Consider the following 17,821-nt stretch of genomic DNA (forward strand, 5'->3'; position numbering starts at 1 on the left):
TGCACTCAATCTTGAAGTGAAAAAACCCATAATTAAATATTGTAATAATTAATCACAGATAAGGCAAGGTTCATAATTTCTGGGCTCTAGATGGCACCTAATTTATTATGTTCATTAACTTTGCTACATATTTTATGCAGCAATCACAGTTATAAAGATTATTAAAAATCTGTACTTCTATCTTGCTATAGACAAAAATATGTTTATGCTAGGTGTGACCTTTGGTCTGTTAAAGCAATTTTGTGGATAGTTTCAAACCACAGATTTGCATCAGTTGTATGTAAGTTGCTGAGCATGGGTACATAAGAGTATTTAGTCTCACTCCTTTTTGTATTGGGCTTTCACTTATTTTGGTGCATAAATTAAATTTCTGTAGTGAATAATCATCCTCAAGGTTCTTGAAGGTACATCTGCTCAGGAATTACAGCTTTAACTTGACTTGAAAAGAAGGCTACTGCTTTATATGTCTGCTCCTGAAGATTTAAACAAAAGGCAGATCTGCATATTTTGCAATCAAAAATACGGTTGTAGGGGTTTGCATAAATCTACTTGTAGGATGTATTCTGTCAAATTGTACGTTTTCAAAATACAGATCTAGGCCATTCAAAAAATGCTTATTCATTTTTGCATCTTCTGCATTTATTTAATGAAAATGAGCTACAAAATGAAGAAACTGACATGGTTTTGAGCAGCTGTAGATGTACTTGCTCAAATACAGATGTGAAAAAAGGCCTTTTCATGAGGATACATTCTTTGAAGTGAAACAGCAGGTGATCAATAGCTGTTAAAGATACCAATACCTCAATACCGCACACAGATACTGTGAAAATTTGTGCTAGTATATCTAGACTTTTTTCACACATGCTTTCTCTTGCAGGAAACGACTATGGCATTTAATAGAGTAATAATCTTTTGTTGTAATTTTCAATCAGTCTTGGAGTTCTGTAATAGAAATATAACCCTCCATTAAATTCTAAATGTTTTGGAGTAATTTCAACAACACACTATGGTAATTTCTAGAAACCTGTTCAGATTTAATGTTTAAATTATCTGTAGGATTTAACTATCAGGATCATAATGCAGGCCATAAAACTTGGAAGAAAAAGGAATAAAAAGACTTCTTGGGGCTTAATGCAGATCATTTAAGAGCAATATATGTGCCTTTTCCACATAAATAAACAAAAAAAAATTGTTATCCCATTTGCACAGAAAAATTTTATGGCATAGAGATATTAGCCCACAGGGTGGTGCAAGTCAAAGGACATCTATTCCATCTATTACTCAGCAGCACCAACTCCTGTAACTACCAGCTTTCCACTAGAGGAAATTACTCAAAGCTGATGTGTTTTCCAACTTGGTGCACTAGTACTGAATAACCAGAGACACCTGATTGAATGGATAACCTCACGAATGATTTTATTTTTTAATTGAAGGAGGTCACGATCATGTTGAATAAGACTAATAATAGCTTCAACTGTACTGTTGGAACAATGTTCAAAGTAATTGTCTTGTCAGTTATATATAATAAGATAACAAGCACCTGGTCTGTGAGAACTAAAGGAAAGAGACAAACTTGTGAGAGTGGGTATGAACTTGGGTCTGTGGAATGGCTTTACTTAAGCAGTTTTGATTTATTTATGAAATAGAGAAAAAATTGCCAAAACATCCCAACTACCTTCTGGTAAATTTTTAAACTTATGTATGTACTCATGTAAACAACTGCACACACAAAATACTATGCAAAGCATCCTGACAGCAGTGTGACTTCAGGATGCAGCAGAGTGAACAGGACAGAAGCCTAGGAAAGGAGCTGCAAGAGGGCAGAGAGCTCTGAGAAAAAAAGTAACTAAAAGGCTGATGAACAGAAAAGGCCAGAAGAGAATTTATGTTGTCTTTTAAGTGACTAATCATGTTTTTGTGCCTTTTTAAAAGTATAATAACACTATATTTTGAGCCCACCAGGGGAGGGACTATATTAGTCCTGTTGTTTGCAAATAGAGATGGGCTGGTGGGAGATGTGGTGGTTGGAGGCTGCTTGGGGCAGAGTGATCATGAAATTATAGAGTTCTCAATATTTGATGAAGTCAGGAGGAACAACAATGAGACTTTTACGTTGGACTTCTGGATGGCAGACTTTGGCCTATTTAGGAGACTTATTTAGAGAGTTCCTTGGGAAGAAGCCCTTAAAAACAAAGGAGTCCAGGAAAGGTGGGTGAGCTTCAAAACAGAGATCTTGAGGGCACAGGAACAGACTGTCCCTGTGTGCTGAAAAGTGAGTCAGTGAGGCAAATATCCAGTGTGGATGGGCAAGAAGGTTTTGAAGGAACTCAGGAATAAAAAGAGGAAGTATCATCTTTGGAAGGAGGGTCAGGTCTCTCAGGAAGTATTTAAGTGGGTTGCTAGGGTATGTAGAAAAAAAACTTAGAGAGGTCAAAGCTCAGTTCAAACTTAGCTTGGTAACTTTAGTAAAGGGTAATAAGAAATGTTTTTGCAAATATATTAACAGCAAAAGGAAGGGTGAGACAAAGCCTTGTTCTCTACTGGATGTGGAAGGGAACTCAGTAACTGCAAATGAGAAGGCAAAAGTGCTTAATGCCACCTTTGCTTCAGTCTTTAGTGGGAATACTGCTTGTTTTCAGGACAAGCCTGTTGGTAGATGGTGTCAGGGAGCAGAATGGTCCCCCTTTTATCCAGGAGGAGGCAGTTAGAGAACTGCTGAGCTGCTTGGATATTCATAAAGCTTTGGGACCTGATGGGATCCATCCCACAGTGATGAGGGAGCTGGCAGATGAGTCTGTGAAGCTGCTCTCCATCATTTACCAGTAGTCCTGGCTCACTGGTGAGGTTCCAGGTGACTGGAAGCTGGCCAGTGTGATGCCAATACACAAAAATGGTGGGAAGAAAGATCCTGGTAATTATAGGGCAGTTAGCCTGACCTCAGTACCTGGTAGGGTTATGGAGCAGTTTATATCGAGTGGTGTCATTACTCAGCACCTACAGGATGGCCAGGGTATCAGACCCAGAAAGCATGGGTTTAGGAGAGGTAGGTGTGTTTGACCAACCTGGTCTCCTTTTATGATAAGGTGACCCGCCTGGTGGATGCAGGAAAGGCTGTGGATGTTGTCTGTTTGGACCTCAGAAAGGCCCTTGCCACTGTTTCCCACAGCATACTCCTGGAAAAGCTGGCAGCCCACGGCTTGGGCAGGAGCACTCTTTGCTGGGTTAGGAACTGGCTGGATGGCCAGGCCCAGAGTGGTGGTGAATGGTGCTGCACCCAGCTGGGGTCAGTCACCAGTGGTGTCCCTCAGGGCTCTGTGCTGGGGCCAGTTCTGTTCAATATTTTTATTGATGTCATTGATGAGGGCATTGAGTCTTTCATTAGTAAATTTGTAGGCAGCACTAAGCTGGGAGTGTGTGTTGATATGTTGGAAGGTAGCAGGGCTCTGCAGAGAGACTCGGAATGGTTGGATAGATGGGCAGAGTTCAATAAAATGATGTTTAATAAGTCCAACTTCTGAGTCCTGCATTTTGGCCACAATAACATGTTATAGGCTGGGGATGGTATGGCTGTACAGTGCCCAGCTTGAAAAGGACCTGGGGATGGACAGCTGAACATGAGCCAGCAGTGTGTCCTGGTGGCCAAGAAGGCCCATGGCATTCTGGCCTGCATCAGGAATAGGGAGGTCATCCTTCCCCTGTACTTGGCACTGGTGAGGCCTCACCTTGAGTGCTGTGTCCAGTTCTGCCCCTCAGTTTGGGAAGGACGTTGAGAGGCTTGAGCGCATCCAGAGGAGGGGGACAAGGCTGGTGAGGGGCTGGGAACACAAACCCTGTGAGGAACGACTGACGGAGCTGGGGGTGTTTGGCCTGGAGAAAAGGAGAATTAGAGGTGACCTTATCTCTCTTTACAGCCCCTGAAAGGTGGTTGTAGTCAGGTGGGGGTTGGTCTCTTCAGGCAGCAGCTGGCAGAACCCGAGGACACAGCCTTAAGCTGTGCCAAGGGAAATATAGGCTGGATATTAGGAAAAAGTTTTTTACAGAGAGTGATCAAGTACTGGAAAGGTCTGCCCAGGGAGGTGGTGGAGTCACTATCCCTGAATTTGTTTAAAAAAAGATTGGATGAGGCACTTGGTGCCATGGTTTAGTTGAGGAGTTGGGGCATGGGTTGGACTGGATGATCTTGAAGGTTTCTTACAACCTAGTGATTCCGTAAATAATTCTCATAAGTGTTGTACTGATTTAGAGCTTTTTGAATGTTTTCTCTATGTGACTGGTTTTTGCTACCCTTAAATTAGTGTGTAGCTTGAAAATAAACCTATAATTTTTAAACGTGGCAATGAGAATACTAGTTCATATAGAAGAGTCCAGATTGATGGCGTCTCAGAACTGCCATCATCTTTCATCAGTGCTCTGGCAGTACTGGTGGGTAGCAGTCTAGAGTCATGTAACCCAGCTCTCCCTTATGCCCTTTTGAGACAGTGTCAATTAGGAATAGAATTGGACATGTATAAATTAGCAGTATATTGAAATAGAAATGGTATAATATTGCTCAGTGGTGACAAAAAGATGTCATGTAGCAAGTTGCTAGTAATTCTTGGGGGCTGTTCCTCAAAAGAAATAAGAATTTGGTGGTTTTAAGTAAGGTCTAATTTGTGTCCCAACTAAACAATAAATTACATGATTATATAAAGCTAGACTCCTTTTTAAATCAATGCATTTGATTTATTATGTGAGCAAGATACTAAAATTAGTTTGTCTAATGAGTGATGCAAGTAAAAATAGGCTGGTTTTGTTCTCAGAGGTAGTCACAGCACTGACGTCCAGGATCAGCATGTGATTAATTTAGATAGTTTTTGCAAATGTATGTACATTCTGGCTCTCAGTACTGTTAATCATGTGCCAGTCTCACCATGGTGAGGTTTCTTTATTATGATAAAATTTTAGAAAATGGCGCTGAGAGAAGGCCAGAAGGTGCAGAAGGTCTGGACTCAACATGTCTTACTGTAACCAGCATCTATCCCTATGTCATTCCTGACAGATATTTGTTGTATCTGTCCTTAAGCCTCCAGTAGTGGGGACTCCTGCATGCTGCTTCTCATGTGGTCTCTTCTGGAGTTTTCTTAACCTTTTCATTATGATGCTTTACTTTGTGCCTCTTTTATGTGGCTTTTTTCTTCTATTTTTCCCCCTGCAATTCCCATGTTCTGTATACCATAAACTTAGCAACCAGATTTTCTTCCCTATTATCAGTAGACTTTTTCCAGAAATGGAGCATTTAGTATACTCTGGCCAACCTGTTACTGTGTTACCACCCTCACTATAAAATATTTCTTCCTTATATCTATTCTGAATATACCTTTGTTTAGTTTAAAATCATTACCTGCTTTCCTATTGCTACAGCTCCTGCTAAAAAGTCTGTCCCAGATTTGATTATCTGTTAAGCCATCACTTGTACAGATAGAAGAAATCAATTCATCTGGTCTGTCATTTTTCAGTTGAATTTTCTTAACTAATCATTCTTTCTATCCTCCACTGAACTCTTTTCAATTCTTTTATTAAAGATGAGCAGTAACTCTGAAGAATTATAAATAATCTTGCAGGACTTTGTGATTGAGCAATAAAATAGTAGATGAAAATCAGCGTAGATTACTCTTAAGTGAAGGACACTAGGGAAAAAACAAACCCTAAGTTCACATTCAAAATAATTGACTGTGAGCTTGCCATTACATTTCATGTTCAAGACCTCAGGATATGAGGAGAAAACATCAGCTCAATTTGCTGCAGTTAACAGTAAAGCAGAAGTTATAATGGTTTAGGAGGGATAGAGGACAAAGTAGAAATCATGCTGTCATGACCCTGGATTTGGAACATCTTATGTTCTTATCCCTTCCATAAATATATAGCATAATGGAAAAGATTCCGAGAAAGTCAGGAAAATACTGGCCAATTGCTGGGAAAGGTTTACAGACAGAAAGACAAAGTTCTGTAGGACTGTTCAGCTTCATGAAGGGGGATGACAGACTTCTAAAGAACATGTGTCACAGGTAGGGACTGACCATTGTCCTCACCAGTGCAGAACTAAACACATCAAATGAAACTTTGTCAGGTTTAAACCAAATTAAAACAACAGAAAGCTGGAGAGGGACTTTTTACAACTGCATGCAATAAAAGAGATGGGGTAATGGCTTCAAAGTGACAGCGGGCTTAGATTGAGTCTTTATTTTAGAATAAATTTTAGACATTAGATTTATAAAAAAGTCTTTACTGTGAGGGTGGCGAGGTACTGAAACGTATTACCCAGAGAAGCTGTAGATGCCCTATTCCTGGAAGTATTTGGGGACAGGATGAATGGGACTTTGAGCATTCTGGTCTAGTGCAAGGTGTCCTCACCTGTGGTGGGAGGTTGAGACTAGATGACCTCTTAAAATTTTAGCAACCCAACCATTCTCTGATTCTTGATGTAGCAAGTTAAGATTGTACCAAAGACGTAGATCTTTCACGAGGTTAGTGATGTGTATTTATTACTGAGTACAAGATGAGCTGGGAAAGAAGAGAATCACTAAAGTTAATTAAACACACTTGTTGATGAAGAGAGAAAGTGTCAAATGACTAATGACTGAATTCTGGAGGAGTTTCTGGGGAAAAACATGTTTGTCATGGTCTATTATGTGCCTTTGCAATTGTTGGAGACAATCTTACTGAGACAGATGCAGCTGTAGTAAAATAATTTTATATTCTGCCTTAATTTTTATATGTATTCTAGTTATTTTTTCTATCTTTATCACCCTTTCTTTGCCTTAAAGAAATGTAAGGACACAGTATGTTTCTGTGGCACACATTGATTTACATACAGTCTGAGAGCCTGTCTGTGTGTAAACAGCTAGCCTTTTTCACATACTGTTTTAGCCCATAACAGTAAACCAAAACCATGTCAATTACCTGTGTACCTGATTTCAGTCAAATGAAAGGTCTAGTCTTACTCTATGACTGGAATCAATTATTATACCTATTTTACATCATGTGCACCTGGTACTGCAGCTCTGGTAGAAATAAAAATTATTTTTGATGCTTCACATCAATTACACAGTAAGAATTCTGAGGTTATAAATTTTTATTCTCTATTATTTTGTCCTGAATTTGCATAGTTCAGGAGAAATAAATGGCGAGTCGGTATATTTATTATTGATAGAACAAGGAGTTTCCATCTCCTTTAAAATTACAGAAAAACATAGTAAGCCTAACAGATATTTCTTTATTGTGACTACTTTACATCAATAAAACTGCAATTTAAGAGCTAGACCTCATCATTCAAAAAGAAATTTTACTAATTTCTTTGATATATGTAAGCTGGTATGTTTGCAGAAGAGGGTGTTTTTCACACAATAGTTCATGGTATATAAATATTGTGCATGTTTTATCCATTTCCTCCTTATTAGATGAGTCAGTGAGACAAAAGTACTTTCATTATTGGTTTTGAAAGGATCAGTTGAGGTAGAGAGAGACCAACTTTTCTGTTTTCCCTGCTTTAAGTGTGGATTTTGGACTAATCAATCTCCGGAGGTTCCTGCCTGTTTGTTTTTGAGTTTCTCTAATTATAAAGGAAGATCAGGACCTGCATTTTTCTAATCCTTATTTAGTGCCTGCCTTTAGGCCATTCTTTGTTAGTTTCATTTAGTATTTTCATAGAAAATTATCTGTATTATTTACTTGTGCAAAATTTCATAGGAAATAAGTGACATGTCAGAAAAGAACTTTATCTATGACTTCTACACAGAATAGTGACAAAAATCAAACAAATTGAAATGAGATGTGTTTGGATTGTTTTAAACCTTAAATGTTTTGGGTTTTTTTTTTATAATTATCTTTTAAATTAGCAAGACCTATATAGCTGTCACCTATATTTAATTGGTGACACATGGCAAGATTTTTGTTTCTTTATTGCTTCAACTTATTCTCACCTTAGAAGATACTGGTTGTTTTGGGACATGAAGCCTATGTGTTAATTAATTATACTCAAGTTATGTTCATCTACAAAACTCAGAAAATTTCCTAATTTATTGTGGGATAAATGAAGTAAAATTGTTGTTGTTCTTCTTCCACAGGGTGCGAGAGTGCAAAACACAGCCAAGAATTTAGGAGTGAGGGATCGAACGCCACAGTCTGTGCCAAGGTAACGGATTCTTTGTGTCCGAGACCATGGTTTTGTCTACTTTGTGCCACATTCAGTCCTAGCTGCTCAAAAGCTAACAGTAAAGATTGACTAGATTATGCTCTAGCTGGTAAGATTTGGCTCTTAATGAACATAAAATCAGTTGCACTCTTAGCCATACAATTTTACTTCAAGTGATTGGTTGCAGAAGTCTGGGCTATGTAACACTTCAAAACATGCCCATTTTTGAAAAATGAATCCTAGTTATGTTAACTATGAAAACACTGGAGGAAATCCTTCATCACTTGTAATATTTAGTAGTATATTTGGGTAAGTACTCCTAGTACTTATAGTACTAAGTATACTTAGTATTTGGGTAAATACTCTTAACAAGATCAATAAACCCCATTTTAATGAAATACTGTACTGCAGTATCTCAGCAAAATCATGTCCTAGTTGCATTTGAGGATGATGTAGTCTTTCTTTGTCTCTTTCTGAAACATGCATTACAATGAAAAATGGGTTATTCTGTATTTATCCAGCTTTTTAATGCTGTGATGGATTGCAGGTGCTGGAAGTGTTTCTTTAAAAGCACAATACTTGTAAATAAAAACAACTAAACAATTCTTAATCTGATCTTAAAATGATTTTAGTAGTCTAGAACTAATGTAAACTAGATTTTAGTGATTTAAACATAATGTATTTGTTGACTAATGAGAATACATTGAATGAGCTAGACATATATGTAAAAGAATACATAACAGATCCACTGTGGTTAAATTTCAGTGGGGAAAGAGGGAACTAGTAAAACTTGATAGAGATGACCGTATGAATTTGATCAGCTTAGAGGCAGTCCAGGACCAAAGGTCCCTGATCAGTTGTCTTGCCTTGTGGGAATCCATGGCAATAAAATAGCATTTTGTTACATTAAAAGCAATTAAAACATTAGTGGGAGAAGACTTTTCATATTTTGAACAGTATAATTTGGGCTTTAAATGAACTCCTTAATGACATAATTCTGGGGAGAGACAAGGAATTCTTGTAACCCAAACTTTACCCATTGCAACATGACAGAGTGTTTATCTATGTGAAAAAGGAAAAATCTAAGTTCTCAAAAATTGAAACTTAGCAATAAGATTTTTTTAGCATTGCATCTGTGGAAAAAGACTGCCTCTTTCCAGGTGGAACTCCCAATGTAGCACTGAAATGCTGAAGAAGAATGATGAGAACATAGAGTAGACACACGTACCTGGCACACTTGCCAGTGAGCAGCAGTAGCAATGTCAGGAATATCCCAGACTTCTGTGGTCAGGGCACAAGTCAAAGTTGTCATCAGCAGGATGCTTTTGATGTATAGCTAAACAAAACTATGGCTTCTCATTTCTCTGCTTTGAAAACAGTTTTATATTTGGTGTCAATTAACATCACTTTACAGGGTTCTCTTGTTTGTAACCACCACTGTTTCTGTTTTCTCAGCTGATGTTTGTGCCATCTCAAATAGTTGTTCCAAACATATTGACCCAGAACAGGCTATTTCTGCTCTATAGCATCTTCAGCAACTTCAGATCCTTGGAGATTAATGCAGCCTTATCATTATTTTGCTTCACAGTTCCTTTATATCACATGCTCAGAAGACAATCTTAGTGATTACTGCCATAATCTGAAGAATACACAGATCTTAGTACTTGGAAATGAAGTTTTCTGCACTTTGCACCACAGAAATTAAATATTGCTAAAACATCATCAAGTATTAACCCCACTGCAATTACTGTAGATGAGATTCTGACTGTAATTTTATCTGTCTTCTGCCAGCTTTGAATATTACTGATTTATTATGCCAGCAGAATCAAATAATTCAACACCTGTTTATTTCTCTCTGCATCCTTGTCTGTATAAAGATCAGACCTTATCCTCTCATCAGTATAAATATATTAGAGATATGTTTATTGCCTTATATATAGCTCCTAACAGATGTTTTGGTGTCTGCACAATGTGACCTTAAATTATTGTGTTTCTGAATATATGCCATATGACTATGTGGAAGAGCCCAATGATCTTTAGAACACATTATGGTGGAGATTTCTCTTTGTTATTCCTCCAATGATACATTTTCCCAGAGGAATATGTGTAATCTCCAAATGAGATCATGTCTATGGCTGGTTCTAATTGCTGTAGTTTCAGGGGAGATAGTGTATGCTCGTCAGGAGTACAGAGCAAGGGCTGTGAGGTCAGAATGATTGCTTTTTATTTTCAATATTTCTGTTGTTAGGGTTTCAAACACCTGTTGATAACCAAGTCCTTTCAAAAGGAGTTAATAGAAGTCCAAAAACCTTTATAAAAGCAGTGGCTATTTTGATATGTACTGAGGTAATAATTTGAACCAAATCTTACTGTTGTTGACGTCATCCATTAAGAAGCAGAGTGAGAGAGAATTTAAAATCTGCATGCTAATTTCACATGTCTGACACATGTCTTAGGTGCTTCAAACAGCAGCAGTTCTTCAGGGAAATATTTTTAGAGAGTTTTGGCTGGGCCAAGACAAAACAGAATTGGAGGCAATTACATTCACCAAACAGCTTTTCCAAATGAGAAATCCAGGGCAACAACTCCTAATAGGATTAATGAAGGCATCTTCAGTACAGAAATATGAAAAATTTCTGTATTGAAATGTGTTTATAAGACTGCTTATAGATATGTGTTTTAATGATTCCCCTTTCAGTATAAACAAAGATTTTATTAGTTTTACATTGATGGTATTGAACGAAATTCATACCTTTTGTTTTGCAGTGCAGAAAGATGTAGCTTTAGTTTGGGTTCCTTAAATTTACTCATTTTAATAATGACCGTTTTCAGAATAATAATTGCTTTGTTTGTTTGTCATTGTCAGATTATACAAACTGTGCCAGCCACCACCACCTGTTGGAGAAGAATGAGAAGATCTGCTCTAGAAAACAACCCAGTAATGGCCTTGAGGATACTGGGATTATATGACAAAAATCCAACTGCACTATAGCACTATGTCCCTGCAGCTTTGATAAATAAGATGAAAAAAATCTTCTACTCAGGACAAAGGAAAAAATACCCTAAATATTATCTACTGGCATTGAAAGATGTCTTCCCAAAAGCATTTCTGAAGTCTGTGCACTCCAGCCTTACACTCATAGGACAGTAGTCTTCCTTGGGAATTTAACACTGGAATCAGATTAAGTTGATGTGTATTGTTCAGTCACATAATAGGCATAGCCAGCAGCTTGAGAAAAAAGTCTTGGTCAGAGGGGTTGTCTTCACTTGCACACTATGCACAATGTGATCTTGTGGAAGCCTGTATAAACTAGGCTTGATAACGAGCATGCACTTCATCTGGGGCCCTTTGCACTTGAGAAAGCTTTTTTTCCTGTCACCGTCATAACTTCTTGGAATGCTAACTTTACTGTTTCAAGAATATAATGTGAGGTTTAAAGATGGAATGTTCATTTCAGAATTGTGTTTAATGGCTGCAGGCAGCTGCTTTGGGAGGAGGACCTACACGGCATTAGGAGTGCCTGATGGTGTGGCGCATAAGCTAGAGTTCTGCTCTTTTGCAGCTGCCATTATAATGAAGGAGAAGGAGGAGTCTGATCATCATCCACTGTTAGGCTGTGTTTCAGACTCCAGTAGATGTTTTACATTATTACATCTCTGCACTTCAGAGTTTTCCAGAGTTGTGTATTTTCTTCTATAACACTACACTAACAAGTCTACATAAGGCAGAGATGAGTCAGTATTGTTAAACTGGAAATGACTGGTTGAAGTTCAAGCATAGTTTGGTGTTTTGATGTTTTATGCTACCATTTTCCACATTTTGTCAGCATTGTTTTGTGTAGCATCTCAGTTCTTTGGAGTGGTAATTGTTAAAGATTTATTTTGAAATTGTACTAACTATTTAGAGAGCCCAGGGAGAATTTATCTGCATTTGGCTGTTCTGTTGGCCAAAGAATTTTCATTTTCAAATGCCCCCAAATGAGGATTTATGTATGAGCACATTAAAACAAAAACTGTATTCTGAAATAGTTCTACTTGTAGCAGCAGCTATGTATTCCATTAGAGCAAGACACATACTGTCTGAATAAAATTTATTTTTTGTACAACAGCGGCCTGTAGTTATGCTGTAGCAATCAAACCTCACAACATAATTTTTGCATATGATCTAAATATTTGTGAACCTATCAATGGACAATGAGATAAGTGAGAATTCAAAAGGAATTGTACTCTTGAAGAGAGTGGGGTTTTTTAGAGGATATTTAGGGAACTTGTTACTTCTCTCCAGAGGAGGAATTAGAGCTACTACCTTTTTCAGTATTCTAAATGTTTATACACAGACCTTAACTTTGCTAAGAAAATAAATATTTTTATATATCCACAGATATACATGTCTGTGCATATATGTATGTTTCAACATATATGTATTTATGTAGTCATGTCAATAAAAAGAGAATGTTTCCCTTAAACTATGACAAAGGCATGCAGTAACACTCCAGTAACAACTTCACCTTTGTGCTTTAAGGTTTACTTTCTTTCATAGTTACTGGAAGCTATTGAACCATGATCTTTTTGATTAAAATACTTAATACAAAAAAGCAAAAGCAAAATTAAAAAAAACTCAAAAAACCAAAAAAATTACTTTTAAAGGCTTTTGTCTAGCATGACCTAATGCTTACACATAAGAAAGAGTTATGTTTTCTATAACTGCTGTTCCAGTCAGGATCTCATACTTTCAGATGTGTTTCATTCAGAGCAGCAGTATTGGCTATGGTAATTCCTGCTCCAGGCAAAAGCACCAGTGATTTCAGTTTCTGCTTGTTCAGACATCAGAATTGCAGAGAAGCCATAAGCACCTCAAGCCAAGGGCGTGCTGCTGTCAGCCTGGCTCTGAGCTCACATCTTCCTGTGAGGTTTCCCCACATGAGGTTTGATTTACTATGAGGGAAGTCAGCTGTTGGCTGCATGGAGCTGCTGAGCCTGTATGCAATAAAATAACCTAGAGAACAAAATCTCTTGCATGTACATGCATTATTGTAAGCAGTAATTGCTTTTTTTTTGTATAGCATTGAAAATGGTAGGAGTGTAAATGCTCTAAAATAGTCTCCCTGTATAATATGATAATTCCATATTTCATTTTGTTGTTGAAAGTATGGGATAACAGACATTTGTAAGGGACAAATAATTAAAAGCCAGTCACTGGACAAAATTTTTTAGCTGTTGTTTCATGAGTGTGCATCAGAAATCTTGACCTCTTATTTTGGTCGTTTTATATCTAGCTTTTTGTCCTTTATTCTTTTTTTCCCCATCTAGATACAGTGTCCAAAACCTATTAAGCATTATGAGCTTTATTAGTGACCCATACTGCAAAGTAAAGTGTCTATTTAGCCTAGTATCAAAGAAGCTGAGAAACTTAAGCCCTGGTTTTTTGGGATTACAGATAACACATAAAAATGTGATTCCACAGTAACACACAGAATCAATTAGGTTGGAAAAGATCTCTGGGATCCTTGACTCTAACCTACAGATCGAGTCCAGCCTATTTTCAGAGGAAATCGGGCATAAACGGCCCCCTTACTGTGTATTAAAAACTGGGGACCTGATTTCTCAAAATGTTCTTCAATGGCTTGTATGAAACATTTTGTAGTATTCAGATTGCTTTTCTTGCCCCTCTGCTTTCAGAGCACGCTGCACATTCTAACACCATTCTATTGACTTCTAATAACATTAAATGGACTTTATTGTCCATTCTTAAAATATAAATTTACATATGTTCATCATTAAAGCTGTTTATCTTGTTTGGTATATGTGTAGGACATATTTATGCCTTCTACAAGATGCACTTGCAGAGTAAAAAAAATATCCATTCTCATCACAGTATGTTTATCCTCTTATAAATTTTTAAACTCACAGGTGACAAGAAGAGATGACCAAGAGTGATGATTTACAAGAATTGTATCACCTATAGCTTCTTAAATCTTTGCTTTGACAGAAACGGGTTATGTAGCCTTTTTTTACAACAATGTCTTGTACTGGTTTAGGGAAAGCATTCTGTATGTAATTTTTACTTTTTTCCCCAAGGAAAGTGTAATTCTTTTGGGAATAAATTCAAGGACCTAGAATCATACTTTACCAAATACTACCATGATTCAATGCTAGCCTGGGAAGGGAAGGTTACAGGCCCAGGAACAGCTGAGTTGCCATAGCATCCATGCTTGGAGAAAACACAGATTTTAAGTAGAGCTGGGGATGCTTTGCCTGTCTTTGTAACCATCATCTGTGAATAACAGGATGTTAAACAGTCTTTAGTCTATGAAATGGCCATTGATCCACTCTAGTTCCCCAGATTAGTTATTTTTAATAGTCATTTTCCTTGTAGAATGTAAATGTAAATAAATATAAAAAATGTATATAGTCCAGTTTTTCAGTGTCAAACTTTGTGTTTAGAGATCCATTTTAAAGTAAATATTCCTGCTGTCAGGTGAAGCAACCAACCAAGTTCATGTCTACTGAGACAGTTGGAATCCTTAATGGCTTTTTGGGTAGAGTTCACTGGGTTTTGCAAATGCATCAGGTTTTTGGATTGGTTTGTATTTGTTTATTTTAATGGAGTCAGTAGTGGTCAGAACTCCTACTGGTTTAGAGCCAAGACAATTAAACTTCAGTCAACAAGGATTTACAGTAGTCATACCTAATTTCATTTGTTAGAGTCCTTTAATTGGAAAAAAAATTAACCACTTTTATTGATCTGTTTTTAGCCAGAGCAATTCACAAGCAAACATGTTTTATTAATTGATTGTAAGATGTAGTGTGTGTGTGTGTATATATATATATATATATATATATGTATTTAAGACAATTGCCTGAATGTGGGTATACACATCATGGTTAAGCATGATGCTCAAAAAAGGAAGGTGTCTTTCATTTCATTTAAATGAGAAAATCAGTAACTGTAGTATATATCTACATATTGTTCCATACTCTTTACAGCTCCATCATGGATATGTCTTGCAGCATTTTACGCATATTTTGCGCCATTTGTGTTTAACAGTATGAAAAGATAATGCATTGCCTTATGTATTTTATCTCTGTACTTGATAAATGCAGGTAGTGCTTTTCTAATTGTACTCCAACAGTACTCTGGCATTGGTAAATTAGATGTGCAGTACATACCTGACTCAGGATATCTGGATTTTTCATCATTAGGTTTTGAAGTATAAAAAGATATTGAACTCATATTTTTGTATGCTGACAATTGTGTAGGGTTTTTTTATATACTGTATATATCAACCAAGTTTTCCTAAAGAAATTTTATTGTTATGAATGTTTCCCTTTTCCTGCTAGATGTGGGTATATGTTTTCTTGTTATGTATGTAAAAATGAACATACAGCATGCACAGTCATGCAGATGTTAACACCAGTGAGAAATTTCAGATGGCCCAGAGGCTAATCAAGCTTTTTTTTATGTTCTTCTCTAAAAATATAGATCTCCATACTAGAAATCTACTTTAGAAATAACTTCTACTTCAGTTTGAAAGTCCAATCGAATGCTCAAAGTAGTTGGGACATTTCTGCAAGTTCTTAGATTTAAACTTCCATGGGAATATCCACAACATCTTCTGTGTGTGTATGTGTGTCCTATCTGCAGTACCATACACCAAATTCAAAAAACTAAGCAGCCTTATTAACTTCTTTACACTGTGTATATAGTGTATGTACTTGGTTATACTTGTGTTACACTTTAAAAATGAACCTAATTTCTGCATTGACTATTGCACACATTTTTCATATTAAGAATATATTTTGTAACATCTCATTAAGTACAAGGGACTATTTGAAATATTATGAGAAAGAGACTGATTTGAAATATTATGTGTAAGTACAACCATACACAGAATGTTTCAGTCAGCTTTTGTTTGAAAACAAACTAGCAGTTCTATGGGTAGTTGAGTTTGCTGGCAGTAACCTTTGGAATTAAAATCCTTGGAAGATGGATTTAAATTACTTTTTCCTTTATTTTGTAAAGTGCCTCTGTAGCATACTTTGAATCAGTTACTATATTGATTATGGGTAAAACTAACACTTGTACTTTTAGATCTATGGTTTATTTTTTTAGTTACATAGTAAAGACTGGAATGGTAACAGTGTATTACAAAATGTCAGCAATAAAACCATTCATAATATGGCCACTGCAAACCTCTTTATTTGTAAGCAAGAAGTTGGGAGGGAGGGGGTTGAGGGTCTTAAGCCTTTTCTGTGTGCCTGCCTAGGAATTCTGCTGCAGGAGAACAGAAATTAAATTTCTAGAAATAAATGTTTATAATAACAATCTCTTATGCAAACCCAAATCCAACCTAGTCTCATTGCTGGTAATTGAAATATATCTTTATAACTATTGGAAAACTGAAACTGCATGAGCAGTAACCCATGGCTTTGGGCAGCTGTACTTTGTGAGGGCTGGAAGAGGCACAGGCATGGAAATTGCATTTTGGCCCTCAGAAAGCTCAGGAATATTCACCATTTCTTCACTTCTTTATCTGAGGACTTTCTGCTTACTGCTGTGCACAAGGGGTAATCTGACAAGCATAGTACAAGGAGTACAACACTCCACACTAAAAAAACACCAGTAAATGACACATCCTTTAGAGGGATCTTTTGGGATGCCAGGGGCTTGAGGAGTTGCACTTGCACTGTTTCTTTTGTAGAACTGAAAGCTGATGAACTATTAGACCTTGCAGAGCAGTTGTCTCTATATTAAGCGAGTTCTGATTTCTACATTGTTGCAACCAATGGATGTTCAGGACTGAAAGGAACAGTGGAGACAGGACCAAAAACAACTACAATTACTTCGTAAAATCCCTTTTGTTTTCCATCTTATGTAAGCAAGGAGGAGGATGTAAGTATTTCTGGATAACTAGACTTGCAAGATATATATTTTTTTTCTTCTAAGTATTCACCTCTCTAATTTTGTGCAGGAAGGCAGCATGGCATGTTAAAGTGTTCAGCAGCAGAAGTGACCACAAGATTTCAAATACAGTCTGCTTTTCTACCATTACAAGTGAAGCTTCTTTTTTTCAGTGCTCTGTGGTCTTGCTGCCATGAATACCTCAGAAATAAAGTCCAAAGAATTCTTTTCTCGACCAGTATATACACTGGAAGGAAATAGTGCTTTGAAACAACTGCTGAGAAAGATAATCAATTACACCGTGGTAGCACTTGGGTGTCCAGTAATTTTGCATCTTTCATGAGAAATTGTTGCTATCATCATGATTTGAAAGTCAAAAAGTCTGCAAAGGCACTTGATACACTTAAATGTCAAATGAGCACGGTGTGAGTTCATGATTCAAAAAAGATAATATATCTTTGCCTCCCATCAAATATGTGTCTGCTAAGCTTCGACAGTAAAGACACTTCCTTTTGAATGTTACTCATAAACTCACTTTTGGTGTGTATTTGATTGCTTTGGAGGCTTTTTTAATAGCTCATTATGTCATGCAGAAACAGGATAGATGAAGCTCATACTTGGCTTATACTAATGAAGTGGAATTGCTAACAGCTACTTCATTCTTGCTTGTAGAATATTAATTGTCTGAAACTACTTTCCCAGATAGTACTTGATTCCCTGCCCCCCCCCCCCCCCCCCCCCCCCCCCCA

At 37.0% G+C, this 17,821-nt stretch overlaps 1 protein-coding gene across 2 annotated transcripts in view; it reads left to right on the top strand.

Moving 5' to 3' along the window:
- Positions 1 to 13,261, top strand: part of PREX2 (phosphatidylinositol-3,4,5-trisphosphate dependent Rac exchange factor 2) — a 166,376-nt gene extending 153,115 nt beyond the window's left edge. For both annotated transcript variants that reach the window (XM_041412732.1, XM_041412733.1), the window contains 2 exons: positions 8,103 to 8,170; positions 11,037 to 13,261. In XM_041412732.1, coding sequence (XP_041268666.1) covers positions 8,103 to 8,170; positions 11,037 to 11,082 — 114 coding nt within the window. In that variant the 3' untranslated portion in view covers positions 11,083 to 13,261. The remainder of the gene's footprint in view (positions 1 to 8,102; positions 8,171 to 11,036) is intronic.
- The last annotated feature ends 4,560 nt before the right edge of the window (positions 13,262 to 17,821 follow it).

The sequence above is a fragment of the Onychostruthus taczanowskii genome, unplaced genomic scaffold, assembly GCF_017590055.1.
Source record: "Onychostruthus taczanowskii isolate IOZ18803 unplaced genomic scaffold, ASM1759005v1 scaffold4, whole genome shotgun sequence".
NCBI lineage: Eukaryota > Metazoa > Chordata > Aves > Passeriformes > Passeridae > Onychostruthus > Onychostruthus taczanowskii.